Source organism: Onychostoma macrolepis, chromosome 05, assembly GCF_012432095.1.
Source record: "Onychostoma macrolepis isolate SWU-2019 chromosome 05, ASM1243209v1, whole genome shotgun sequence".
Lineage (NCBI taxonomy): Eukaryota > Metazoa > Chordata > Actinopteri > Cypriniformes > Cyprinidae > Onychostoma > Onychostoma macrolepis.
Genome location: NC_081159.1, coordinates 14,048,092 through 14,070,349, shown reverse-complemented (window position 1 = coordinate 14,070,349; position 22,258 = coordinate 14,048,092). Strand labels below are relative to the sequence as shown.

At 38.6% G+C, this 22,258-nt stretch overlaps 1 protein-coding gene across 1 annotated transcript in view; it reads right to left on the bottom strand.

The window, feature by feature from the left end:
* Nucleotides 1-22,258, bottom strand: part of wdfy3 (WD repeat and FYVE domain containing 3) — a 78,786-nt gene that overhangs the window by 23,529 nt on the left and 32,999 nt on the right. Inside the window, 20 exon segments of the mRNA XM_058775444.1 lie at nt 215-405; nt 566-783; nt 1,157-1,277; nt 1,754-1,848; nt 2,240-2,401; nt 2,968-3,041; nt 3,320-3,472; nt 3,963-4,153; nt 4,262-4,373; nt 5,018-5,178; nt 5,361-5,592; nt 5,914-6,095; nt 6,475-6,693; nt 10,097-10,197; nt 12,025-12,259; nt 13,337-13,449; nt 14,328-14,542; nt 15,911-16,082; nt 18,444-18,527; nt 21,009-21,466. Of these exon segments, the coding sequence (XP_058631427.1) occupies nt 215-405; nt 566-783; nt 1,157-1,277; nt 1,754-1,848; nt 2,240-2,401; nt 2,968-3,041; nt 3,320-3,472; nt 3,963-4,153; nt 4,262-4,373; nt 5,018-5,178; nt 5,361-5,592; nt 5,914-6,095; nt 6,475-6,693; nt 10,097-10,197; nt 12,025-12,259; nt 13,337-13,449; nt 14,328-14,542; nt 15,911-16,082; nt 18,444-18,527; nt 21,009-21,466 (3,489 nt within the window).

Sequence of the window (22,258 nt, the reverse complement as noted above, 5' to 3'; positions counted from 1 at the left end):
TCTGCACTACTGTTAGGTCACTAATGATATAAACATGACACACACACATATATATTATATATACACACACACACACACACACACACACACACTAGTGGTCTCAGAGATGTGGAAAATGATATGGATGGTGAGATATCACACTCAAACAAACACACAAAGTGAAGACATTCATGTTTGATTAGTAGGGAAAAAAGGTTTGCATACTGACATGTACCTGCAGGCTGTCAGGCAGCTCTGTGATTGGCTGCTGGAGGAAAAGGGCCATGAGCATGAAGTAGATCTCTGGGACATTGGTGTGTTTGGGCAGCAGAGTTTGCAACACAGGGAATCCTGGGAAATGGCAGGCATCTCGGTTGATTTCACGCAATGTCGACCTGCCTCCTGCATTGCGGCCCACGTTAAAACCTGAAAGGATATACGAGCAAAAAAAAAAGCCTCACAAATTACGTTACAGTACTAAATTCTTAGTTATTGTTATTATCATATTTTATACTGTAGAATTATTGTTATTGTTTAACTAAAATGCATGTGAAACTAATCAAATATGATTAGTTCTCTTGCTCACCCAGAACAGTGCCAATCTTATTAGAGAGCACAGAGTCGGTGTGGTCCAGCCATCCTCCTCCAGTCAGGCCCTCTTTAAACCGGCTCAGGATGGATTGGTTACTCAGCAACACCACCAAGATTAAGAGAGCTGCCGTCACTGTACTGGAGTGAATGTGTTCTTCCATAAACATCAGCAACCAATCAAAACCCAAGGTGCGCACAAGCTCTTCGCAAGCCCTGTGGGAGGTAGCAGAAAGAAAAAATTAGTGAGGAGATGATTAATATGAAGGTAGAAATGGTAGATCATACAAATTTTGTTTATAATGTTTTAAGTTGAGGCTGACAATTAAATGGTGAGCTTTGTCATTTCTCATACACACAAAAAAACTACTGAGAGCACTGATAAGAGATAAAAGCACTTTCGCGATCACAGGCTACACTAAATCATTTTGGACACACATCCAAAGTGTCCAGTTCCATCTGTATCCAATCCCAGATATCAGCCCTAAACCAGCAAGCTTAGGTAACAATGTTACAGATGCTGTAAAATGCAGCGCAGCTCTCTGAAGTCCAATAATCCACCCTTGATTTAATATGGAGCATCACTCACTGTACATTAACAGTGTTCTTCTCTTTGCAACTGAAGAGCTGTTTGAGCAGGATGTCCAGCAGTCTGTTCCGCAGAAGAATCAAGTTGGATGACAAGAGGCCTCCAAACTCATCATCAGTTCCTGAAAACACCCAGGAAGAAGAGTAAGACCACTGAAAGGAGAAATGACACTGCTAACCTTTTTGATATTTTTAAGCTCCTGATATCTTAAGACATCTCATAATTAGGCCTAGATGAAATCTGCAGATTTTCCAGTGCTGATTTTTAGTGGGAATATGCAGAAAGTGCTTACATGGAGCTAACGCTGCACTCTTACGTATAGCTGAAACCACCAAATTAGGCTAAATATTTCAGAAATGCACAAGTGGTGTCAGATTTTTAGGAATGAGATGACGTTTCAATTCAGCAGGAATTCTGTGTAGCTTTCTACAAGGTTCTGCAGGTGTGGATTTCTTTTGGTGCTGCTTAAAGCTGGCAATGCTTTGATTCCCATGGGTCTGATTCTTTAACAGGGTGATCTGTTGTTTTGTTGTGTTGCAACAATATGCTGCAAAAATATTTCTTTGATACTTGGAAGCTTAAAAAAAGCTGACTCACCCCTGTCGATCTTCTCCTCATTGGTGTTCTCCATAATGACAAACTTCTCACAGACTGCAAACGTTGGCAATGTTGAAGAGATAAACTGCCCAAACCTAGAAAAAAATCAACCATAGCCATAAACAATTGAAAAAAAATTTCTTTTCTTTTTTTTAAATATATTTTTTGAGGCTTTTATGCCTTTTTTATTAGATAGGACAGCTGAGAGCAGACAAGAAAGTATTGGGTGGAGAGGGGGGCGGGATCGGCAAAGGACCTAGAGACGGGAATCGAACTCAGGTCGCTGTGAGCACAGTTGTGCTTTATGTCGGCGTACTAACCACTAGGCTATCGGCTGCGACACTAATTCTCAAATAAAAAAAGTCACCCTGCTTCTAAATAAAGTATTTTCTGCAGCAAAATCAGACAGATTTTAAAGAATCAGTCACCAAAATGTGTTGTCTTTGACAGCCTACATTTAAAATGGGCATACAACTCTCCGTTTACCTGAGTAGGTCATATGAGTTGGGGAAGCCTTGAAGCAGGAGACTGAGGACATTGCCGATGGCGGCAATGGTGGGCTGAGACAGAGACTGATCCCTCAGAGTCAGCAGCAGTTTGGGGATCAACTGAAACTCCCGCAATAGTTTGGCATTCTTAGCAGCTTCACTGAGAACAGAAACAAGTACACATTGTGTTAGTGATAGCAGTTTAACACCTGCAGGTCTGACTCTGCACCTCTGAACATTGTTAACTCTAAAGGCACGTTCACACCAAGAAGGACGATAACTATAAAGTTAATAATCGTTCTAGAGAACAGCAAAGTCCACATTACAACTATAACGGTAACGACATAGAGGTACGATATCGTTAGAATCACTCTGATGACATGCAGTGTGTGCTTATATCAAACAGAACGTTACAGTTCATTCATGGATGTTAATATAGTTATCGTTCTTTTTGAGAACGGGCCTTTAGACATAAATCAAATCGCTCCTCTCCCCTCTTCTACTGTACATGATGTACTTCACGTGGAAGTAGACCTCAAATATCCATGTGATGCATATGTTGTTCTGTAAGTGCTGTTGGTTAACCATCATAATGTTAATGCACACTGTAACATTTCTATAGGGCTGAAAGAACCCAAAGAAAGTCCCATTACATCGCAGAAAGGCTTATATCGATTGCCACGAATCAAAGATTCAATAAAGAGTGTTAGAGTATGGATGGATTACCTGGATTCAGTCAGAAGTTCAATGAAGTGCTCGAAGAGAGAGAGGTGCAGTTCATAGGGAGCATGAAGCCAAACCTGAAAGAAATTATATCATGAAAAACTTCTGAAATAAAAGAAGTTTTAGAATTGAAGACCACTACACAAAATCATGTTCTTATGCCAGAAACTATTAGAGTGGCTGAAGTTAAATTTTCAGCAAGGTCACTGATGATGTCAGTCTGAGGTATTTATACATCCTAAGTGGATGTCAATCATTCTCTGTATATCCGCCGGATATTAGAAAAAACAAACAAACCAAAAAAAAAAAAAAAAAAAAAATCACAGCATCACCAAGGCTGGTGTGAGCTTCGCACCTCAAAATCACACAGCAGGTCCTGGAAGGCTGTGGAGTTGGGGATGATTGAGGTCTCGTGGCCACTATCAACAGTTCCAACGAGGGAGAAGGTCAAGTGCAGAATATGGCTGTTCAACAGAGGGCGTTTCTTCTTCAGCAGCATGGCCAACAGCTATAACACAAGACATTAAGTTAAAGAAGATCATTCAGGCAAATGATCTAAAGCTGACAGGGAAAAAACAACAACAGAAGGTCTATGTGAAAGAATGATCTGCTATATTTTCCTTAGTCTACTCAGTGATCAGTTCAGTTTAAAACAGGCTGCAGCCCAACACTCAGCCATTCATTTTCCTTACATAGTGACACCACAATCAACATTAGCTCCGTGAAACATTGCATTCTCTCTACAGAACCTATTAAAGCAGCCGAGAAATAAAACAATGCACCATCTGTTATGTTCAAACCAGCACATCCCAGCATGCCCCACCCTTAAGAACCCTCACTTATCACATCAATTGGCTGTCACCGGTCACAACAGCCCAGGCTCACTGTTATCATTTAATTTGCCACCTCATTGGCTCATAACATCCCACAGCTACAGCTGTAGAGAACAGAGGACATCCTCAGTTCAAAGTTCACTGATAATTGTTATTGCAGCCCACCTGGTAGCCTTTGATACGCTCCATCTCCTTGCTAGCTAGAGGGTTGCTCTTGACAACACACACTAATGCTTTTACTGCAGCATAGAGACCCTCCACGTCTGAAGCCATGGCAACCAGGCCCAGAATGGCAGCTGCTCCTCCGATGTACTGGAGGTTGGTGGCCACCGGTTTGGTTACGAAGGCACGCACACCTACATGGAACAAGATTGCAGCTATAAATACATGAACACTGAGAGAAAGGGCCAATTTATTAGAAAAGCTCTATTGTGCCACTTCATATTTTTTTATTCTGCACTCACCCAGGTAACCGATGACTGCAGCGCCAATGGTCCTGGCCGACCCGTTGAGATGGCCCACTGCATTATGGACGAGTTTGACTGGGGTGGCACTTTCATGAGAGGAAACCCCCAGCTAAAAGGGGATAAAAACATGACTCTGAGCAGCTTTCCAAAAATTGTAATTAAAATAATTACTCATGGGCAGGATAAGGAATCTGCACTGCAAATTTCTGCGGAATTGGAACACTCGTCCTTCTAGACATTCTGCACCCCTTGCATGTTTATTTATTACTTCTTTCAGCTATCAAAACGTGTCCAATACTAAAATTCTGCAGATGATGCACTAATATTAGTGAAGATAATATGTAAAAGGTCTGCAGATTTCCACAAAAAGCTCTGCTGATATTTATATTAGTTGAATGTCCTCATTTATACAGAATTTTTTATACAAATCATTCACAAAACCTTTATTATACCCTTTCTACCCAAAATAATTCTGAATATTTTGAATAAAAATCAGCAAAGATTTTTTTTAAAGAAATTAATCATTTATTCAGCAAGGACACATTTAATTAATCAAAAGTGAAAGCAAATACATTTGTAATGTTACAAAAAAAAATCTATTTCAAATAAATGCTGCCCTTTTTAGTTTTCCATTCATCAGAGAATCACAGTTTGCTCAAACATATTAAGCAACACAACTGTTTTCAACATTAATAATATGAAATGCTTATTGAGAATGAAGAAGCAGGGTGAGAGTGAGACTGCTTACTGTACCTGTTTGGCGATAGCTTTGCTGTCCAGTTTGTTGTAGACCTTTCGTATCTTGGCCACAGTGACACTAGATACAGAATGAGCAAAGAGACTGAAGGAGACCTTCTCTTCAGGAACCAATCCAACAGGACAGGGTGGCACAGCCTCGGTCTTTGAGTCTTTACCTGGAGATATGAGAGGAAACCCAGTTAAAATCCACAACATGCAACTACATATAACACACATAAGATGTGCAAAACATTTAATCAATACAACAGTCATTAAATTACAATAAACATCCACTTTTAAAATCAAACATCTTTTAGTTCCTTGTTATGCACCTCAGTGTGACACATCAGGTACTCACATGGCAGGTAAACAGCTTGGAAACTGCCTACATAATTGGGTCCCAGCTCATAGATGGCAGCCACACTGGCAGCAGGCAGCACCTCCTCCAGAAAGTGAGTGGGCCCCAGTCGCCAGACCAGCGTGGAGAGCTGGCGCTGGGCCGGTGGCGTACCGATGTAGCTGTACACCGTGCTCATGACAGGTGGGTTTGTGGAGGCAGAGCCACCGGGAGCATTGTGAACATAGTGCAGCTACAAAGACAACCACAATGAGAAACAAAAAAGGTGAGTGTGAGCTTATCGGGAATAATGACTTTTATTTTAAAGATACATTATTTAACAGTAGTCTTGGGAACTGGTGTTTGAGCTGCTAATGAAGCAAGAGAAAAACCACTTCAGTTTTCAGATCTGACGCCAATTTTGAGTTATGCTAAAGTTTGAAATATTAGTTAAAATCTTTAAAAGGGGGCAGAAAATAATGACATTTCTGCAGGAAAAATTAATAATGGCACCGTTTCCCATTACTTTAGTCGAACCAAAACAAAGGTGTCTACATCAGGAGCTGGGCCACACCTTGACTGTGCTGACCATCTGGCCATCGATGTAGAGAGTTGCCATGCTGTTCTTCAGCATTCCCTTGCTCATAACTAACACCAGGTGGTGCCACTGTCCCTCGGTGATGAGGTCAGCGCAGCGGAAGCGTGCACAGCAGGGCAGGATCTCATAGAAGGAGGACTCCTCACTGAAGTCATCCACTGCGAAGGGAGAGAGGAAATGATGTCACGTCACTAACCACAGACAAAGGAACTTTTCCTCTGCATTTCAGAAGGAACGGGCTCTTAAACCCTACATTAAAATGGCTTAATTGTCTACTGTCGATTTGCCCATGAAATATAAACATGGTGACATCATGAGCTAAATTAAAATTATTTAAAATTTTATTTGTGTGTGTGTTCACAAACAGCATTTTGAAAGTCTGTAATAGATTTGCTTTTAATTCAAGCTTTTTCTCCGTATGCAGAGGAACAAAGGTTGAAACGATCATCTGATTCACAAGCATTCCACATCATAAGAACTTTGCTGACATCAACAGAAAACAAAGATGTAGAACAGTAAGTTGTAGGAAACACTTGCCGTAGGCCTGAAGCAGCTCCTCTTTAGTGGACACAATGAGAGATCGGTCTTTAGCGGAGAGCACGATGGCCAGGCACACATAGTGCTGCTCAGACGAGGTGGCCCTTCGCACCACCGTGAGCAGACGCACAGGATGGCTTTGGGGTGGCGTGCTGAAACGCTCAATGCAAAACCACGTTGAGTAGCTCAGGCCAGATGGGGGTGGAAAGAAACGCTCGCCTGAAGAGATGAAAATGAGGATATGTAATATTAGGAGTTACTTTCTCTTTTTGCATCATTTGGATATATACTGACACATAACAGTCACAGCTGTCCAATGCTATATAAAGATTAATGTTGATTATTCTCAGAATTTTTTATTGGAGAGGTAAAACCGCTTTTAAATTCTGATGGTGCTTGAACAAGCAATGAATGGTAAAGTGTTACTTGTGAGAATCTAAGTGAAAATACTTTTTCTTAATTACATATTACTCTACTGTTCAAAAGTTTGGGGTTGGTAAGTTTTTTTAATGTTTTTGAAAGTAGTAGATCTCTGTTTTAATATATTTTCTAATGTAATTTATTCTTGTGATGAAAAAGTTGAATTTTCAGCATGATTACTCCAGTTTTCAGTGTCACGTTATCCTTCAAAAATTATTCTAATACGGTGATTTACTGCTTAAGAAACATTTCTTATTATTATCAATGTTAAAACGGTTGTGCTGATTAATTTTTGTGATATTTTAAATATATAAATACTAAAAAATTACTTTGAACATTTGAAATGGAAAACTTTATGTAAATGCATTAAAAAAGTGTAATAATTTAATATATATATATATATATATATATATATATATACAGTGGGTACGGAAAGTATTCAGACCCCCTTCAATTTTTCACTCTGTTATATTGCAGCCATTTGCTAAAATCATTTAAGTTCATTTTTTTCCTCAATGTACACACAGCACCCCATATTGACAGAAAAACACAGAATTGTTGACATTTTTGCAGATTTATTAAAAAAGAAAAACTGAAATATCACATGGTCCTAAGTATTCAGACCCTTTGCTGTGACACTCATATATTTAACTCAGGTGCTGTCCATTTCTTCTGATCATCCTTGAGATGGTTCTACACCTTCATTTGAGTCCAGCTGTGTTTGATTATACTGATTAGGAAAACCACACACCTGTCTATATAAGACCTTACAGCTCACAGTGCATGTCAGAGCAAATGAGAATCATGAGGTCAAAGGAACTGCCTGAAGAGCTCAGAGACAGAATTGTGGCAAGGCACAGATCTGGCCAAGGTTACAAAAAAATTTCTGCTGCACTTAAGGTTGCTAAGAGCACAGTGGCCTCCATAATCCTTAAATGGAAGACGTTTGGGACGACCAGAACCCTTCCTAGAGCTGGCCGTCCGGCCAAACTGAGCTATCGCTGGAGAAGAGCCTTGGTGAGCGAGGTAAAGAAGAACCCAAAGATCACTGTGGCTGAGCTCCAGAGATGCAGTCGGGAGATGGGAGAAAGTTGTAGAAAGTCAACCATCACTGCAGCCCTCCACCAGTCGGGGCTTTATGGCAGAGTGGCCCGACGGAAGCCTCTCCTCAGTGCAAGACACATGAAAGCCTGCATGGAGTTTGCTAAAAAACACCTGAATAAGATTCTCTGGTCTGATGAGACCAAGATAGAACTTTTTGGCATGTGTGGAGAAAACCAGGCACTGCTCATCACCTGTCCAATACAGTCCCAACAGTGAAGCATGACCCTAAGCACACAGCTAAAATAACGAAGGAGTGGCTTCACAACAACTCCGTGACTGTTCTTGAATGGCCCAGCCAGAGCCCTGACTTAAACCCAATTGAGCATCTCTGGAGAGACCTAAAAATGGCTGTCCACCAACATTTACCATCCAACCTGATAGAACTGGAGAGGATCTGCAAGGAGGAATGGCAGAGGATCCCCAAATCCAGGTGTGAAAAACTTGTTGCATCTTTCCCAAAAAGACTCATGGCTGTATTAGATCAAAAGGGTGCTTCTACTAAATACTGAGCAAAGGGTCTGAATACTTAGGACCATGTGATATTTCAGTTTTTCTTTTTTAATAAATCTGCAAAAATTTCAACAATTCTGTGTTTTTCTGTCAATATGGGGTGCTGTGTGTACATTAATGAGGAAAAAAAAAATGAACAAATGATTTTAGCAAATGGCTGCAATATAACAGGGTGAAAAATTTAAGGGGGTCTGAATACTTTCCGTACCCACTGTATATGTATATATATATACACACACACACACACATAGATACATACGCACACACACAATGTATTTACATACAGATTTCCATCTCAAATGTTACTTTTTTTTTTACTGTCACTTTTTATCAATTGTATATACGTCCATGCTGAAATATTAGTATGATTAATAATCTTACTGACCCTAAACTTTTACACTTAATAGAAGTGTATTTTAAAGCTCTTAATATAAAGCTCTTTCTGATTCTGATTCTTACCTGCATAATTAAACAGATCTTAATATTTGTTTTGCATTTTTGTAAGCATTTATTTTCTAGTTCAAATAAAAAAACGTATTAAACTTTTTTAATGTGGTTTAGGAACCAACACCACTGAATAAATCTCCTTGGACTTTGCATAATGATCCATTACATCAAGCACACATTCTTGAAAATTTAGCCTAAGCTACTTAGATACAACAAATCCACTTTGGCTTGTACCCTAAACCCAGGAAACCCCTGGAAGAGAGACAGGAACAATGAACTAGACTGCAGGGGATCTGAATGAAACTCTCCGAGCAAGAAATTATGACGGCATCGACAAAAATAGGTCAGAGAATATGATGCAGGAGTCTATCTATAAATACTGAAATCATCCATTCGAGAGAGAGAGAGAGAGGAGGAAGGGAGAGGAAATGGGGAGGATGAAGGAAAGAGAGAGAGCGCGAGACAGCGAAATAAAGAATGACAGGAAGGGAGAAAGATGGAGAGGCATCGAGCCCTGAATCACCTCATTAATACTACATAGGCACTTGTACGCCCACTCAGAGCTGCTGTGAACCGGTGGCGCTCGAACAGGAGCAAAGGCACAAACAATTTCTGTCAAGCTCTGTCAAGTTTCGGTGTGCTTCCTCTTTTCTCTAGACTCCACCATCTTTGCAAAAATTCAGTCACAGTGCTGTGCTCCTGTTCCCTCTACCTCTCGCCTGTCATGAACCATAATGCTTCTGAAATTCTGTCAAGCTGCTACCCGCCTTCGCCATCCCGCATTTGTAAACTCAAACTCGCTCAAAAGCTCAATAACAATAATCCGTTAAAACAATAAAAACAATAACAGTTGATTCAGATTGGTCAATCACATAACAACTGTATTGAATGGTATATTTCACCACTGTCCATGGCAACATAGCACCGCTATTTTCATCTCTTTTTATATCTTCTGAGATCCCAACCACCAAGACCAGGTTTATTGTGCGATAACGACTTGCTTGCAGTACATTCACCAATTTAATGTACTTTTTCATGTTTTAGGCTTTATCTTAATAAAGATTTACAAAGAGTGGAAAGCTGCTGTCTGCTGTTATGCAAATCACGGGGGTTGGGGAAGAGTGTGTTTGTGAGCACATACCATTTCCCATGCCGCTGACCACCGCCCCGTCACTGACTCCAGATGTGTTAGCATTACTGGACGGTGCGTTATGAGGGGCCAAACTGGGCAAAAACAAACAGCTGGAGAGAGAAGATGGAAATAAAAAATGAATTTCAATTTAATCACAAATCCCAGCATGCCAGACATTTCGCACATTTTATTCTCGTCTCTCAGTAACATACAGTCATAATATGTGGGAATATTTCACATTGGCAGCTTAAAGAGTTGTTTATTTGTGAGTGTCACGCCTTACGTAACACTGACAGAGTGTGCTCACCATAACAGAACTGAATTACATCGTGTACAAAACATTACAAACGTCCACTGATGGAACTTATTTAAACATCAGACATTACTAAATGTTAGAAATGCAAATAATGAGAATGGTGCAAAAGGTCCAATGCAAGATTCCTGTCAATCCATACTTCATTAAGCATTCTGCTATTCATCAAATAAACAGAAAACCATCCCAGTGTCACTCAAAACAGCTAAACAAGTCTCTATGGAGGCTAATTAACCCTGACAAAGGAAGCCTCATATGTCATTTTAATGTTAAAAACTCTATGGCAATAAAAAAAATCCCACACCACACTAACAATACAAGCATCCACCCAAAAACAGTGAAACATTAACACCTCCCACCAGACAAGGAAGTGTGTGAAGAAGGGCTCAGTTTGGGGACAAATCTGCTCACAAAACTGAGCTACATATGACAAAACCTCCCTTTGGGAACATTTGGAGAAGTCCTTTTTTGGAGGAAAAAAAAACCTTATTTATATATATAAACATATATATTTATACATCTTTTTAGTTTACTTTACATTATTTATATTTTAGTAATATTATTTAATTCATATAAATGAGTAAAACAGATTATATATTGTTGTATATTATTATAATTATTTAAAAAAATGTAAAGTTAAAACAATAGAAGTCTATGTATATGTGTGTGGGGGTTAATGTCCACCTCCTCCCTGTTTGCTCCCTTATAACCCAAAAAGCTTTAAGCCCAGCTGTGGCAGCACCATTAGGCTGGTCTGCACGCCCCAATACGGAACGTGTTTACATGAATTTTTCATGAAGGCAGATGGTGAGTACACTGTGTGTGCGCGCTTTGTCAGCATTCGCGAGATGAAATGTGGGCCAGTACAAGTGATTTTTACATCTTCAATTATTCTAAGCTGCATGTTCTATTCAGATGTAGGAGGAAGTATTTAAAGACACAGGAGGATTCTGGCTAAGACATATAAAAGATACATCAGTTGGATTGTCTGTGCAGTTGGTGCAGGTTTAAAGGGAATTTGTGGCATTTAAGTCTGTAGAACTGCTGCATAATTGTTCAAGCAATAGAAAGGCCTCTGGGAGACTAACAAAATTCAATCTGTGCACAACCAATAACACTTGAAGCATTTGGGTCTCTGTAATGTGTGCAGGGTGCAAAAACTGAACCGTTGACCCATTTCGTACACATAAATCTCCCATTTAAGCAGCTAATAATTTGGAAAGAAGACAAATGATGATCACTGTGCTTTCATAATTAATGAAAAAGATGAAATATTAAAGATCTGTTATTTTCAGTTTAGCACGTACCCTGATGGGATTATGTTAAACAGAAACAGATGGAGGCTCAGTGTGGATTCTTTGTTGCGCTTTGAACTGCGATACGTTCGGAGATGTAAGCGCATTTCAAGTCTCTGTTTTTCAGTGAGCTTTAAACTAGGTCAAGCTTTTAAAAGCACAACACCAAATACATTTTTGATTGACGCATATATCTGGTAAACACATTCTGAATTGAAGCCAATAAATCTCTGATACCTAAATGGATGTCTCCTTTTTCAAACAGTGACTGTGCTAAACAAATTTTGATCTTCATTAGATATAGGCTAGATCAGCGCTGGCAGCCTTACCCGAATCCCTCTAATGACGTGTCAAACTCCACGAAGGCGGGCGTGACGGACGATCCGTGGAGACGGATGTCATGGGGCGTCGTCATGGAGACCAGGCACTTGACTCGGGTGAGGGGTACAGTGCTGCCCTCAGCAGATCGCACCAGACTTCGGCTGATCCGGTACTGGCTGTTGTCCTCGTTAATCGTGAACACGCTATCCGGCCCAAAACCCTCCATGGACAGAGTCATGCTGTCTGGATGTGGAAAAGGTCAAATGTACAGTCAGGCTTGTCCCGTAAACTCTACAGCTCTCTCTTAGTATTACACTATTAACTCAAAACATAGTTAACAGTAAATTTTTACTTCACGTTAACTGTAATATTAGGAATGTTTGATAAACTATTATCCAACAACAACAACAACATCATTTATATATAAATTAGATACATTTTGTCCATTTAATTAGGATTTATTTAATGTTATTCTGAAATTGTTCTATTATAATTTATTTACATATGTATTTTATATATATATCAACATCTAAATGTTCTAAATGTTAAGCACCTCCTCAATACACTAGCCAATGGTTAAAAAAAAAAAAGTGTATATACATAGACTTATTATTTATAAAAAATTCTTTATATATATTTCACTTCAGGCCACAAGAATTCATTTATAAAATGCTGCTGTGTAAGGTGTAACCATCAGTGTGATGTCAGAAAAGGAATGCTAAAGGAATAAATAGCAGGTGGGTGTTGAATGTTGTAAATCTGACACTATAAAAGCAGAGGGAAATTTCCTGTCTGGTAAAATCCTTTCATTCTGTTTAAATCAGAGTTCTCTTAAATAACCTCATTTTGAGGTAATATGTTGTGGATCTAACCAACAAAAATATCTGCTTGCACTGGACCCTGACTGCACAGGGTGCACAATTCCACTGAGGCTTTCTACTAAGCAAGCAGGAAACCTTTAAATTAGCAAGTTCAAAAAGGACTCGCCGGACACGGTGAGAGCTCGGAGAAAAGTAATTTCACTGGTAATTAGGGAAGTTGGGAACTCATCTCCAGCAAAACCCTGTTCACTTGAACGTCTCTCTGCTGGCAGAGCCGTGGAGAGCGAAAGGAGAATGTTTTGTTTGATTCTGATGGTGATTGATGGCATTTCACCAAAGACCACAGTCAGTGAAGCCTGAAGTAAAGTCCCTCCTTTCACTGGCCCACAGAGAAACCACAGAGACAAGACCACATAACACTGACACAAACTGTTTACGGGATGGCACAAAAGCACAGTGACAGCTCTAGCAGTCTTCACGCATTCATTTTTTTCCTTACTGCGCATTTCAGCTTCATAGCTGAGGGAGCTGGGCTTGTGGACCCGATACTGCTTCAGGAGCTTTTTGTCCCAGGCACCGCAATTCAGAGGATTCCCAAGTCGCAAAAATTCCCTGAAGAATGCATAAAAACCATTTATTAGAGACAGTAATATCCCACACAATGAGAAATTGCTTGCTCTTCGAGCATAATCACAACACATTAGGAAAACCAGAAGACAACAACTTTAACTGATAAAAATAAACAAACAAATGCAATTAATATAATATATAATTACTGTATAATAATTGCAATAATTATATTTTTATAAATAAGAAAATAATAATATATATTAATCACTTCAATAACTACGATCCCGAATGCAGTCACATGACATTTCAACCATATAAGACCTATTTTTATTTCTCAAATGAGCTGAAGTGAATTGCTGTTTTTTTATTATTATTTTGTAGTGAAGCATCCTCCATCACGTTAGACCAGCCATGCGGAAAATTGAAATCACTAATCCGTTTGACTTGGAGACAACCCATGGAGAGCTTTGAATAATATTGAGATATTGTCAAATTTGATCATTTTCCTTTTATGCAAACATGCAGCTGTGATAAGATCAAATCAGTAAAGACTGAAACGTGCAGGAGACCCAGGAGCAAAACAGATTTTAACTGACTAATCTGGTCTTTGTATAAACAAAAATCAGTTCAAAAGAGCTCACATGTGGGAGACCAATCAATATAAGGTTGGGGGCAGAAACATGTTCCGTTAAGATATTATTCTTAAATATTAATCACTTCAATAAATATCACTGAGGCTTTGAGATGTAATGGACAAAGAGCTGGCCCTCTGATCTGTACCGTATCACAATAGTGTATACAGTATATTGTAAATTACCAGCAAGGAGGCCCTCTCTGTCCTCATAATATTATATAATATAATTGAATATAATATATTTTCCAGGCTCTATCTGAACATTTTTTGAGCAAACTGGACTCACCTGAGCACCATCGGCTCTAGGGCCTGGGAGGCCAGCCGCTCAAACATCCTCTGCAGAGGTGGGTGGAGTGGGTGATCTTCGTCTCCCAAAGCACAGCTACAGCGCTGAAGCAAACGTGAGTGCAGACCCGCCTCACACAGGATTTGCTGGTTCCTCTCTGAATGCACCAACAGCTGCAGGATGTTAGCAACCGCCAGCTGCAGGTCCAGAGCATGCTGAGGAGCAGAGCGAGGCTAAAGTGAGCTGTAGGACACTTACAGTAGATAAACACTAACATTCTGAAATTTTTAATTCACACTGCAGGGGCACAAGTCAAACATAACATGCTATTACTAGTCATTCTGAGAACAAGTACTTAAAGGGATAGTTCACCCAAAAATGAAAATTCTGTCTTTAATCTTGTCGTTCCAAACCCGTAAGACCTTCTTTCATCTTCGGAACACAATTTAAGATATTTTGGATGAAATGCCAAGACCTTTCTGACCCTGCATAGACAGCAACACAACTGACACGTTCAAGGCTCAGAAAGGTATTAAGGACATCATTATGTGACATCAGTGGTTAACCTTAATTTTATGAAGCTACGAGTAAACTTTTGTGTGCAAAGAAAACTATATTAAACTTTATTAAACAATTTCTTCTCTTCTGTGTCAGTCTTTGACATGCATTCACGACAGTACCATGATGCATGTCCTTACTACCTTTCAGAAACTGATCAGAAAGCTCTCGGATTTCATCAAAAATATCTTAATTTGCATTCCAAAGATGAACTTGAACTTAAAGGCCTTAAAAGTTTGGAACGACATGAGGGTGAGTAATTAATGACAATTTTCATTTTTGGGTGAACTATACCTTTAACCAAGTTTTTTACTGGCCTGTTTTTCAAAGGTACACCCCCTAAAAAGAATGTTCTGGGTTCTTACTGTCGATGCTGTTGATTACCACAGAATGTAATTTCATCTTGTCCCGAAGTTTGTAAAAACAAAACAAAACAAAAAAACACTGACAAACGTTCTTCTAATGGAAGTCTGTGAGCTAATATACTGTACTGCATGTAACTCTCCAGTTGCTCTCGGTATCTCTCCAGGGAGCAGCCTACAGTAAATCGTGGTAATCATTTCTGTGGTAATCGTGGCAAACAACAAAACAAGAATACTGTTGATAGCGCTTAAATGGGAGCATGCCTTTAATTTAATGCACCCTAATTAAATTTAAAAAAAATTACTGATCACAAACTTTTGAACAGCAACATATTCTCTCCTTGCTACATATCAACACCAAAGTTTTGCATTAGGCCAAGGATAGGCAACATCGGTCCTGGAGTGCCGCTGTCCTGCAGAGTTTAGCTCCAACCCTAATCAAACACACCTGAACAAGCTAATCAAGGACTTCAAAATTACTAGGGCTACAGGCAGGTGAGGGTTTTTTTCAAGGTTGGAGCAGGACATCGGCACTCCAGGACCGACGTTGCCTATCCCTGCGATTAGGCATTCCCTTGTGGGCTGATGACTTTGTAGACACCAAACATGGTGTCAGCTCAATAAATTTTGGAGACAGAGCCAATGTCTACAAGCAGCTCATACCTCAGGCTGTGTGTCAGAAGAAACGGAGGGTAGGAGGTCCAGCATTGCCAGCACTGCTCCAGGGTGGATGACTACAGGGTCTGAAGAGTGCTGGGACGGATTTCCCAAGTGCAGCTTTAGGTCCGTCAGGACTTTACCAGGAGCAGAGTTAGATGAGCTGTGATAGCCATGTCTATTGGGAAAGAAAAGATTGCTTAATGGCTCTTCTTAGTCTCATCACTTAGTGTCAGTGTCTGGAAAGTGTAATTCACTTATACATTTTGGCTTGGCAGTTTTATCCTGATAAAAGCCAATAGGCTGCAAAAGCTTAGAGAGATTTTTTAAAGAAGGATTTTTTGGTCCTTACACTTAAATACAGCACTGAAATGACATTTGAAAAAAAATATCAGCTTTGATATAAGGTTAATTATGAATCAAAATTCCCCACAGAGAGCTTGAAAAGCAAAGGACTGAAAAAAAAAATCTGTCAGCACAACCAGAGAAGGGGAAATATTTGCAACTGCAAAGCTTTACAGGCAAGCAAAGTAGCTCAACATGGCAGATGAAATGGTGCAGAAAAAGACGAAAATATAGTCAAAAGAGATGATCAAGGAGAAGAAAAGTGAGAGGTTGCAAAAGTTGCAGATGGTAATCACTCTGATCAGAGGAGGAGAAGAATAACAGTATCCTAGACAGTAAGGTTCCTACCACCAGTAATTTGTCAATTCACATTGAAAACATAAATGTAGATGGGACAGCATAATAACAGCCAATCAGAACATATGTGACCATGAACCACAAAACCAGACTTAAGTGTCAATTTTTCGAAACTGAGATTTATACATAATCTGAAATCTGAATAAACAAGCTTTCCATTGATGTATGGTTTGTTAGGATCGGACAATATTTGGCCGAGATACAACTATTTGAAAATCTGGAATCTGAGGGTGCAAAAAAAAAAAAAAATCTAAATATTGAGAAAATGGCCTTTAAAGTTGTCCAAATGAAGTTATTAGCTATGCATATTACTAATCAAAAATGAAGCTTTGATATATTTATGGTAAGAAATTTACAAAATATCTTCATGGAACATGATCTTTACTTAATATCCTAATGATTTTTAGCATAAAAGAAAAATCGATCATTTTGACCCATACAATGTATTTTTGGCTATTGCCACAAATATACCCCTGAGACTTAAGACTGGTTTTGTGGTCCAGGGTCACATATTTGATGTTTCACATATCGCTATTTTGAACAAATGACATTTCTGGGTGGGCGGGGCTAAAGCAAACATATACACTATATTAACTAAATGTCCTGTTGCTTGTTAGGAGAAAAAAATTTGATAAATAATAATAATAATAATAATAATAATAATTCGGACTTACACGGAAGTCATACTTTTTTATCACATTTCAAGTTATCATATTGTAGGAACTGAATGTAATAGCTCATAGGTCTAGTTCTAAACCTGTATCATATTTTTATTGAAAATTCCTAGTGACATCAATTCAGATGAATACATAATACTGAATTTCTAAACAGTTTTTAGTCTACATAAATTAATAATACATTACTGTATTTAGGCATCACAACATTATAATGTACAACATGAAAAACTGATATTCATTTTCAGAGCAGCTAAAAATTACATTTAACACTTACAGTATTATTAAATTATTAGTGTTTTTAAAGATTAACTTCAAGTAAGCGTTAGATGCTGTTAAAGCTAATCGAAATGAAAAAATAGGGGAAATTAGACATGCACAATTAAATATATAATATTAACAGATTTACACTACAATTCAAAATTTGGGGTCAGTATTTTTCTATCTAATAAGTACATTTATTCAGTAGAGACTTTCACATCGTTAAAAAATTATATTATTTCAAACAATTCTGTTCTACTGGACTTTCTATTCATCAGAGAATCTGGGGGAAAATGTATTAGTTTCCACAAAATCTCAGAACTGATAAATAATAAATGTTTCTTGATCACCAAATTAGTATATTACATTTATTTAATAAGAATTATAATTCTATATATAAGGATCATGTGACACTGAAGACTGGGGTAACGCCAGATTTGCCATCATAGGAATAAATTAAAAAAATTACAATAGTTTTTAAATACATGAAAAGAGAAAAGTTTTAAATTTCACAATAATGTAAATAATATAGTTCACAGTATTACTGTGTTTACTGTATTACTGATCAAATAAATGCAACCTTGGTTAGCATAAGACATTCTTTTGACAAAGTAAAAAAAAAAAAAAAAAAAAAAACACAATCCCAAACTTTTGAACAGTGGTGTATTTATGCACAATATGGATCAATATGATAAATAAACAGTTTCTAATAATGGCAGATAACCAATATAATTGCACATCCCTACAGTAAAGAAAGGAGTGAGAGAAAAGTGAACAAAAGAAGGAAGAGGAATTGAAACAGACTAGAGAAAAAAGGGTCTGATCACTCGACAAGCACAGAACTTAAAAAGAAAAAAGGAAAAGACAGAGGGAGAAAAGGAAGAGGTGGCAGAAAGCAGTACCTCTTCCTGGCGATTGCTGGCGTGCCCCAAGGAGAGGGCAGCGAGGTCTCATGAGTCAAGCAGGGGGGCACCTGCTCGGCACGACTACAACGATTCAACCACACACGGACACAGAGAGTCACGACCAAACAATCAACATGAAGACAGACCAGACATTCCCACAGCCATACAAACACAAACAGCAGGTCCATACCACACACACCCCACGTGTGCAGCCAGGCAATGCCAGAGGTTACGAGAGACAAAGAAATGAGAAAGAGCAAGAGAGGGAGGCAGTTAGTTCCTGTTGAATATACTGCTCAGGGCACAGCACATAGAACTCAGTGGATCTACAGATCATGCAAATCTAACACAAACATAAGCTCAAAGCACAGCTACACTCAGATAGCATGTGAAGGCATTTGCATCTTCTGAAGGTCATGACTAATGAGAACGACACATCTAAACTACACTCTCAGCAGATCAGGGATGAGCATGAAGAGTCAACTGGTTGAGTACTCATTCTGCACCTCAAACTAAACAAACCAATTTTCCTTTGCGACTTTGCCTGTCATAAAAAACAATGAGAGTACTTTCCCCACTGAATCCCTAAATGTTACAAATGAATATTTAGGGTGGCATTCTAGATACACGTTTACATTATGAAAGGAAATGTTGTGTACTTTCAAGTGCATCCAAGTAGCAATCTTTAAAACTTGCATATTTGGTTCTTGTGAGAATCATGAATCCCACCAGATTGATGGAACAAAACGCAAAAATAAACTACCATTGCATTTTCTATTATCTTAAGCAATGGAAATTTTAAATTTTTTATTTGAATAAAAACATAATATAAAAACTAGGGATGACCCCGAATAGTCGACGATTCGATTCGAGGAGCCTGATTCGACTCCCAATCTCTCAGTCGAATATTCGCGGGGTGTTATGGTCGTGCCATTTTGGTTATATGGGGGTACTCAATGTCTGATTTCACATGGAACTACCGGTTTTCTCCCAATAAGTTAATATACAGCCTATTATGATAATGCTGTAAATAAGAATCTGAAAAGAAAAACAGCTTTTGATAAATATTTTAACGTGCCTGAATAAATCCAACCACCCCTATTGATGTAAATTTCACTTTCCATAATCCGTGACCGACAGAGGAGCATCTTGGCGGCAAGGATTTAAAACTTTAACAAGACTCAAATTGACACAGGCAGAGTGAAAGACTGGATTTTTATCGATCAGGTAGAATACAAGTGATTTCAAAACATTTCAGCCGGTTTATATATATCGTGTATATTATTTATCTCGTATAAGATGCATTTGGTTGAGTTATGCTGCAGTAAAGCGCTTCGTTGTACGGTGATTATCTCTTCAGCGCGAGCAGGACAAACAACTATGCAGAATATTAATGACTGGGACTGGGACTGTCATATACACATAATGAGAACACTATTATAATAAAACACTGTGAATTTTTAGAGTTTAGTTCCCGTGTTTCTGCACGTTGTTGCGTGAAGAACGCGTCCACAAAAGGAGTTCATTCAGAGCCGCTCAGACGCAGACATGTTCATGCATCGGGCGTTTTGTGCAGATAGCCTATAAGTTGTTATATTAACGTTATGTTGTATAAATAATGAAGCGTATTCTATATGAGATAAATGAGTTAAATCCCATTGATTAAAAACCTGCTATCAAATGCTTCATTCTACTTGTCATTCAGCGCGCGCAGCTCAAAACAGAAATGCAGAACATTAATAACTGTCATATAGCCTACATAACGTTATAATGAGAGCACTATTGTTCGCTGACGTTTAATGTTAATCTTTTAATCAAAGCATAAAACATTATTCACTCCATTTATATCTGCGAGGCGTCCATTACACATTTTCCCTGTGTGTTAACATCAGTATTTATGACTGTCGAATGTCTGACTTGACTCTTGGTAATGTATTTTGCCCCGCCCCCAAAACATATGATTCGACTATCAGTCGACTGTCAGCAAGATTAAAAAATTCCGATTCGACTATGAAAATCCTTAGTCGGGGACACCCCTAATAAAAACACAAAATAGTCTTTATAGAATAGACATTTTTACATGTTAATTTCCCTGATGGCGGTAGTCTAATTTTAAAATTGGTTTCTATGTAAGCCCTGGGTGATTGCTTTTAAATTTTTAATTACATCGCTTATTTTAAATTTTTTTTAGCGTGTTCATTTTAATTTTCAAAAGTAGTTGTGCACGCTTTTAATTAAACCATTGTGCTAATTTTGTTTAAGACATAACATAGTTTGTTAAAGTATTTCATGAAACTGTCATTACTGATGTAATTTATAGACTTGTCAGACGTAATTTTTATTTATTTATTTTTTTATGTGCAAAGAGTACTTGACTATAAAAGTTACTCAAAATGCCCATCCTTACTAAAGTCCTCTTAAAATTTCTAAATAAAAGTAAACTGCCCCCTTAATCGGAATAGGGATTTCATTTTCTTTTTTCAGCCATCATACTGATATCACATCCAAAACAGATTGATCCTTTCTATTCATTAAGAAAAGACAACTTCCATTTATCCACACCTGTCAAAAGAGTCGGTGGCCATCTTGTACAGGTAGATGAACAGCTTGCTGCAGTGCTTGAGTGTGGGACACACATTTTCTGCTGGTATGATTTCATCCTCCAGTAACCGCTGGAATGGTTGGGCATTTGAGGGGAATACGGTTGCTGGACCAACTTTCTTAGCATCAGAAAAACATCCCAAAAGTCGCACAGCATCGGCCAGCTTCTCGTACTGGATCTCAGTGCGAAAGAAGTGTGAGTTGGCAGGTTCGTAACGCATGGCTGCTGTTAGAGTGCAGAATACGGTGTGTAGTAGTTCAAAGACTTTGTTCTGGTTGACCTTCTCCCAGCCGCTGATAGGTGGAGAACAGAGAGAACGCTCCATGGCAACCAACAGTGAGGTCACGTACACAAAGCCGCCCACCTTGCGGAAGACAGTGCGTGTACGGTGGCTCTCACGCAGCACTGCTAACAAAGCCTAATGAGAAAGAACAAATAATGTTAGGTGAATTCAGAATTAAATCATAAGGATGGAAGTTAATTGTCTAACAAAGATGCTTTAATTAATTAATTCAAAAGTCTGGGTTCAATATGATTTTAATTTAAAAAATTTTTTTATTAAGTTTTCTAAAGGATCATGCGAAACTGAAGACTGGAGTAAGGCTGTGTGTCCACTAAAGAGTTTTTAGCCAGCTAAAAACACCTAGCTGTGAGTGCTTAAGGGCACTTCTGTGGCCAGCATTTTTTTCAATTGAAACGCTTTGGTTGCTATGATACAGAATATCCGCAGAAATAATGTTGCAGACTCATTGTTAATGTTGCAAACATTATTTTTCATATCAATATTCATAGTAGTCCAGGAATCCTATCTGGTAGACATTAATACTGGGAGACAAGCAATATTAGCTTCTCCTCCATTGTTGTTCACTTGTAGTGATCAGGCATCTCAGGAACCACACTCTTACCTTTCCTATACATCCCTCAAGGTATCTTAGAGAGGTGAGGTGTCCAAGTTGCAACATCTAACTACTGGGGTGCCTCAGGGCTCAGTTCTTGAACCAATTCTCTTCTCTGTCTACATGGCATCACTAGGTTCTGTCATTCAGAAACATGGCTTTTAATATCACTGCTATGCTGATGCCATTCAACTCTACCTCTCATTCCATCCTGAAGATCCGATGATGGCTGCTCGCATCTCAGCATGTCTAAATCTAAAAGTAACAGTGATGAGCATAGCGTTTTACCCAAAGTTGAACATTAGCTGCTCATT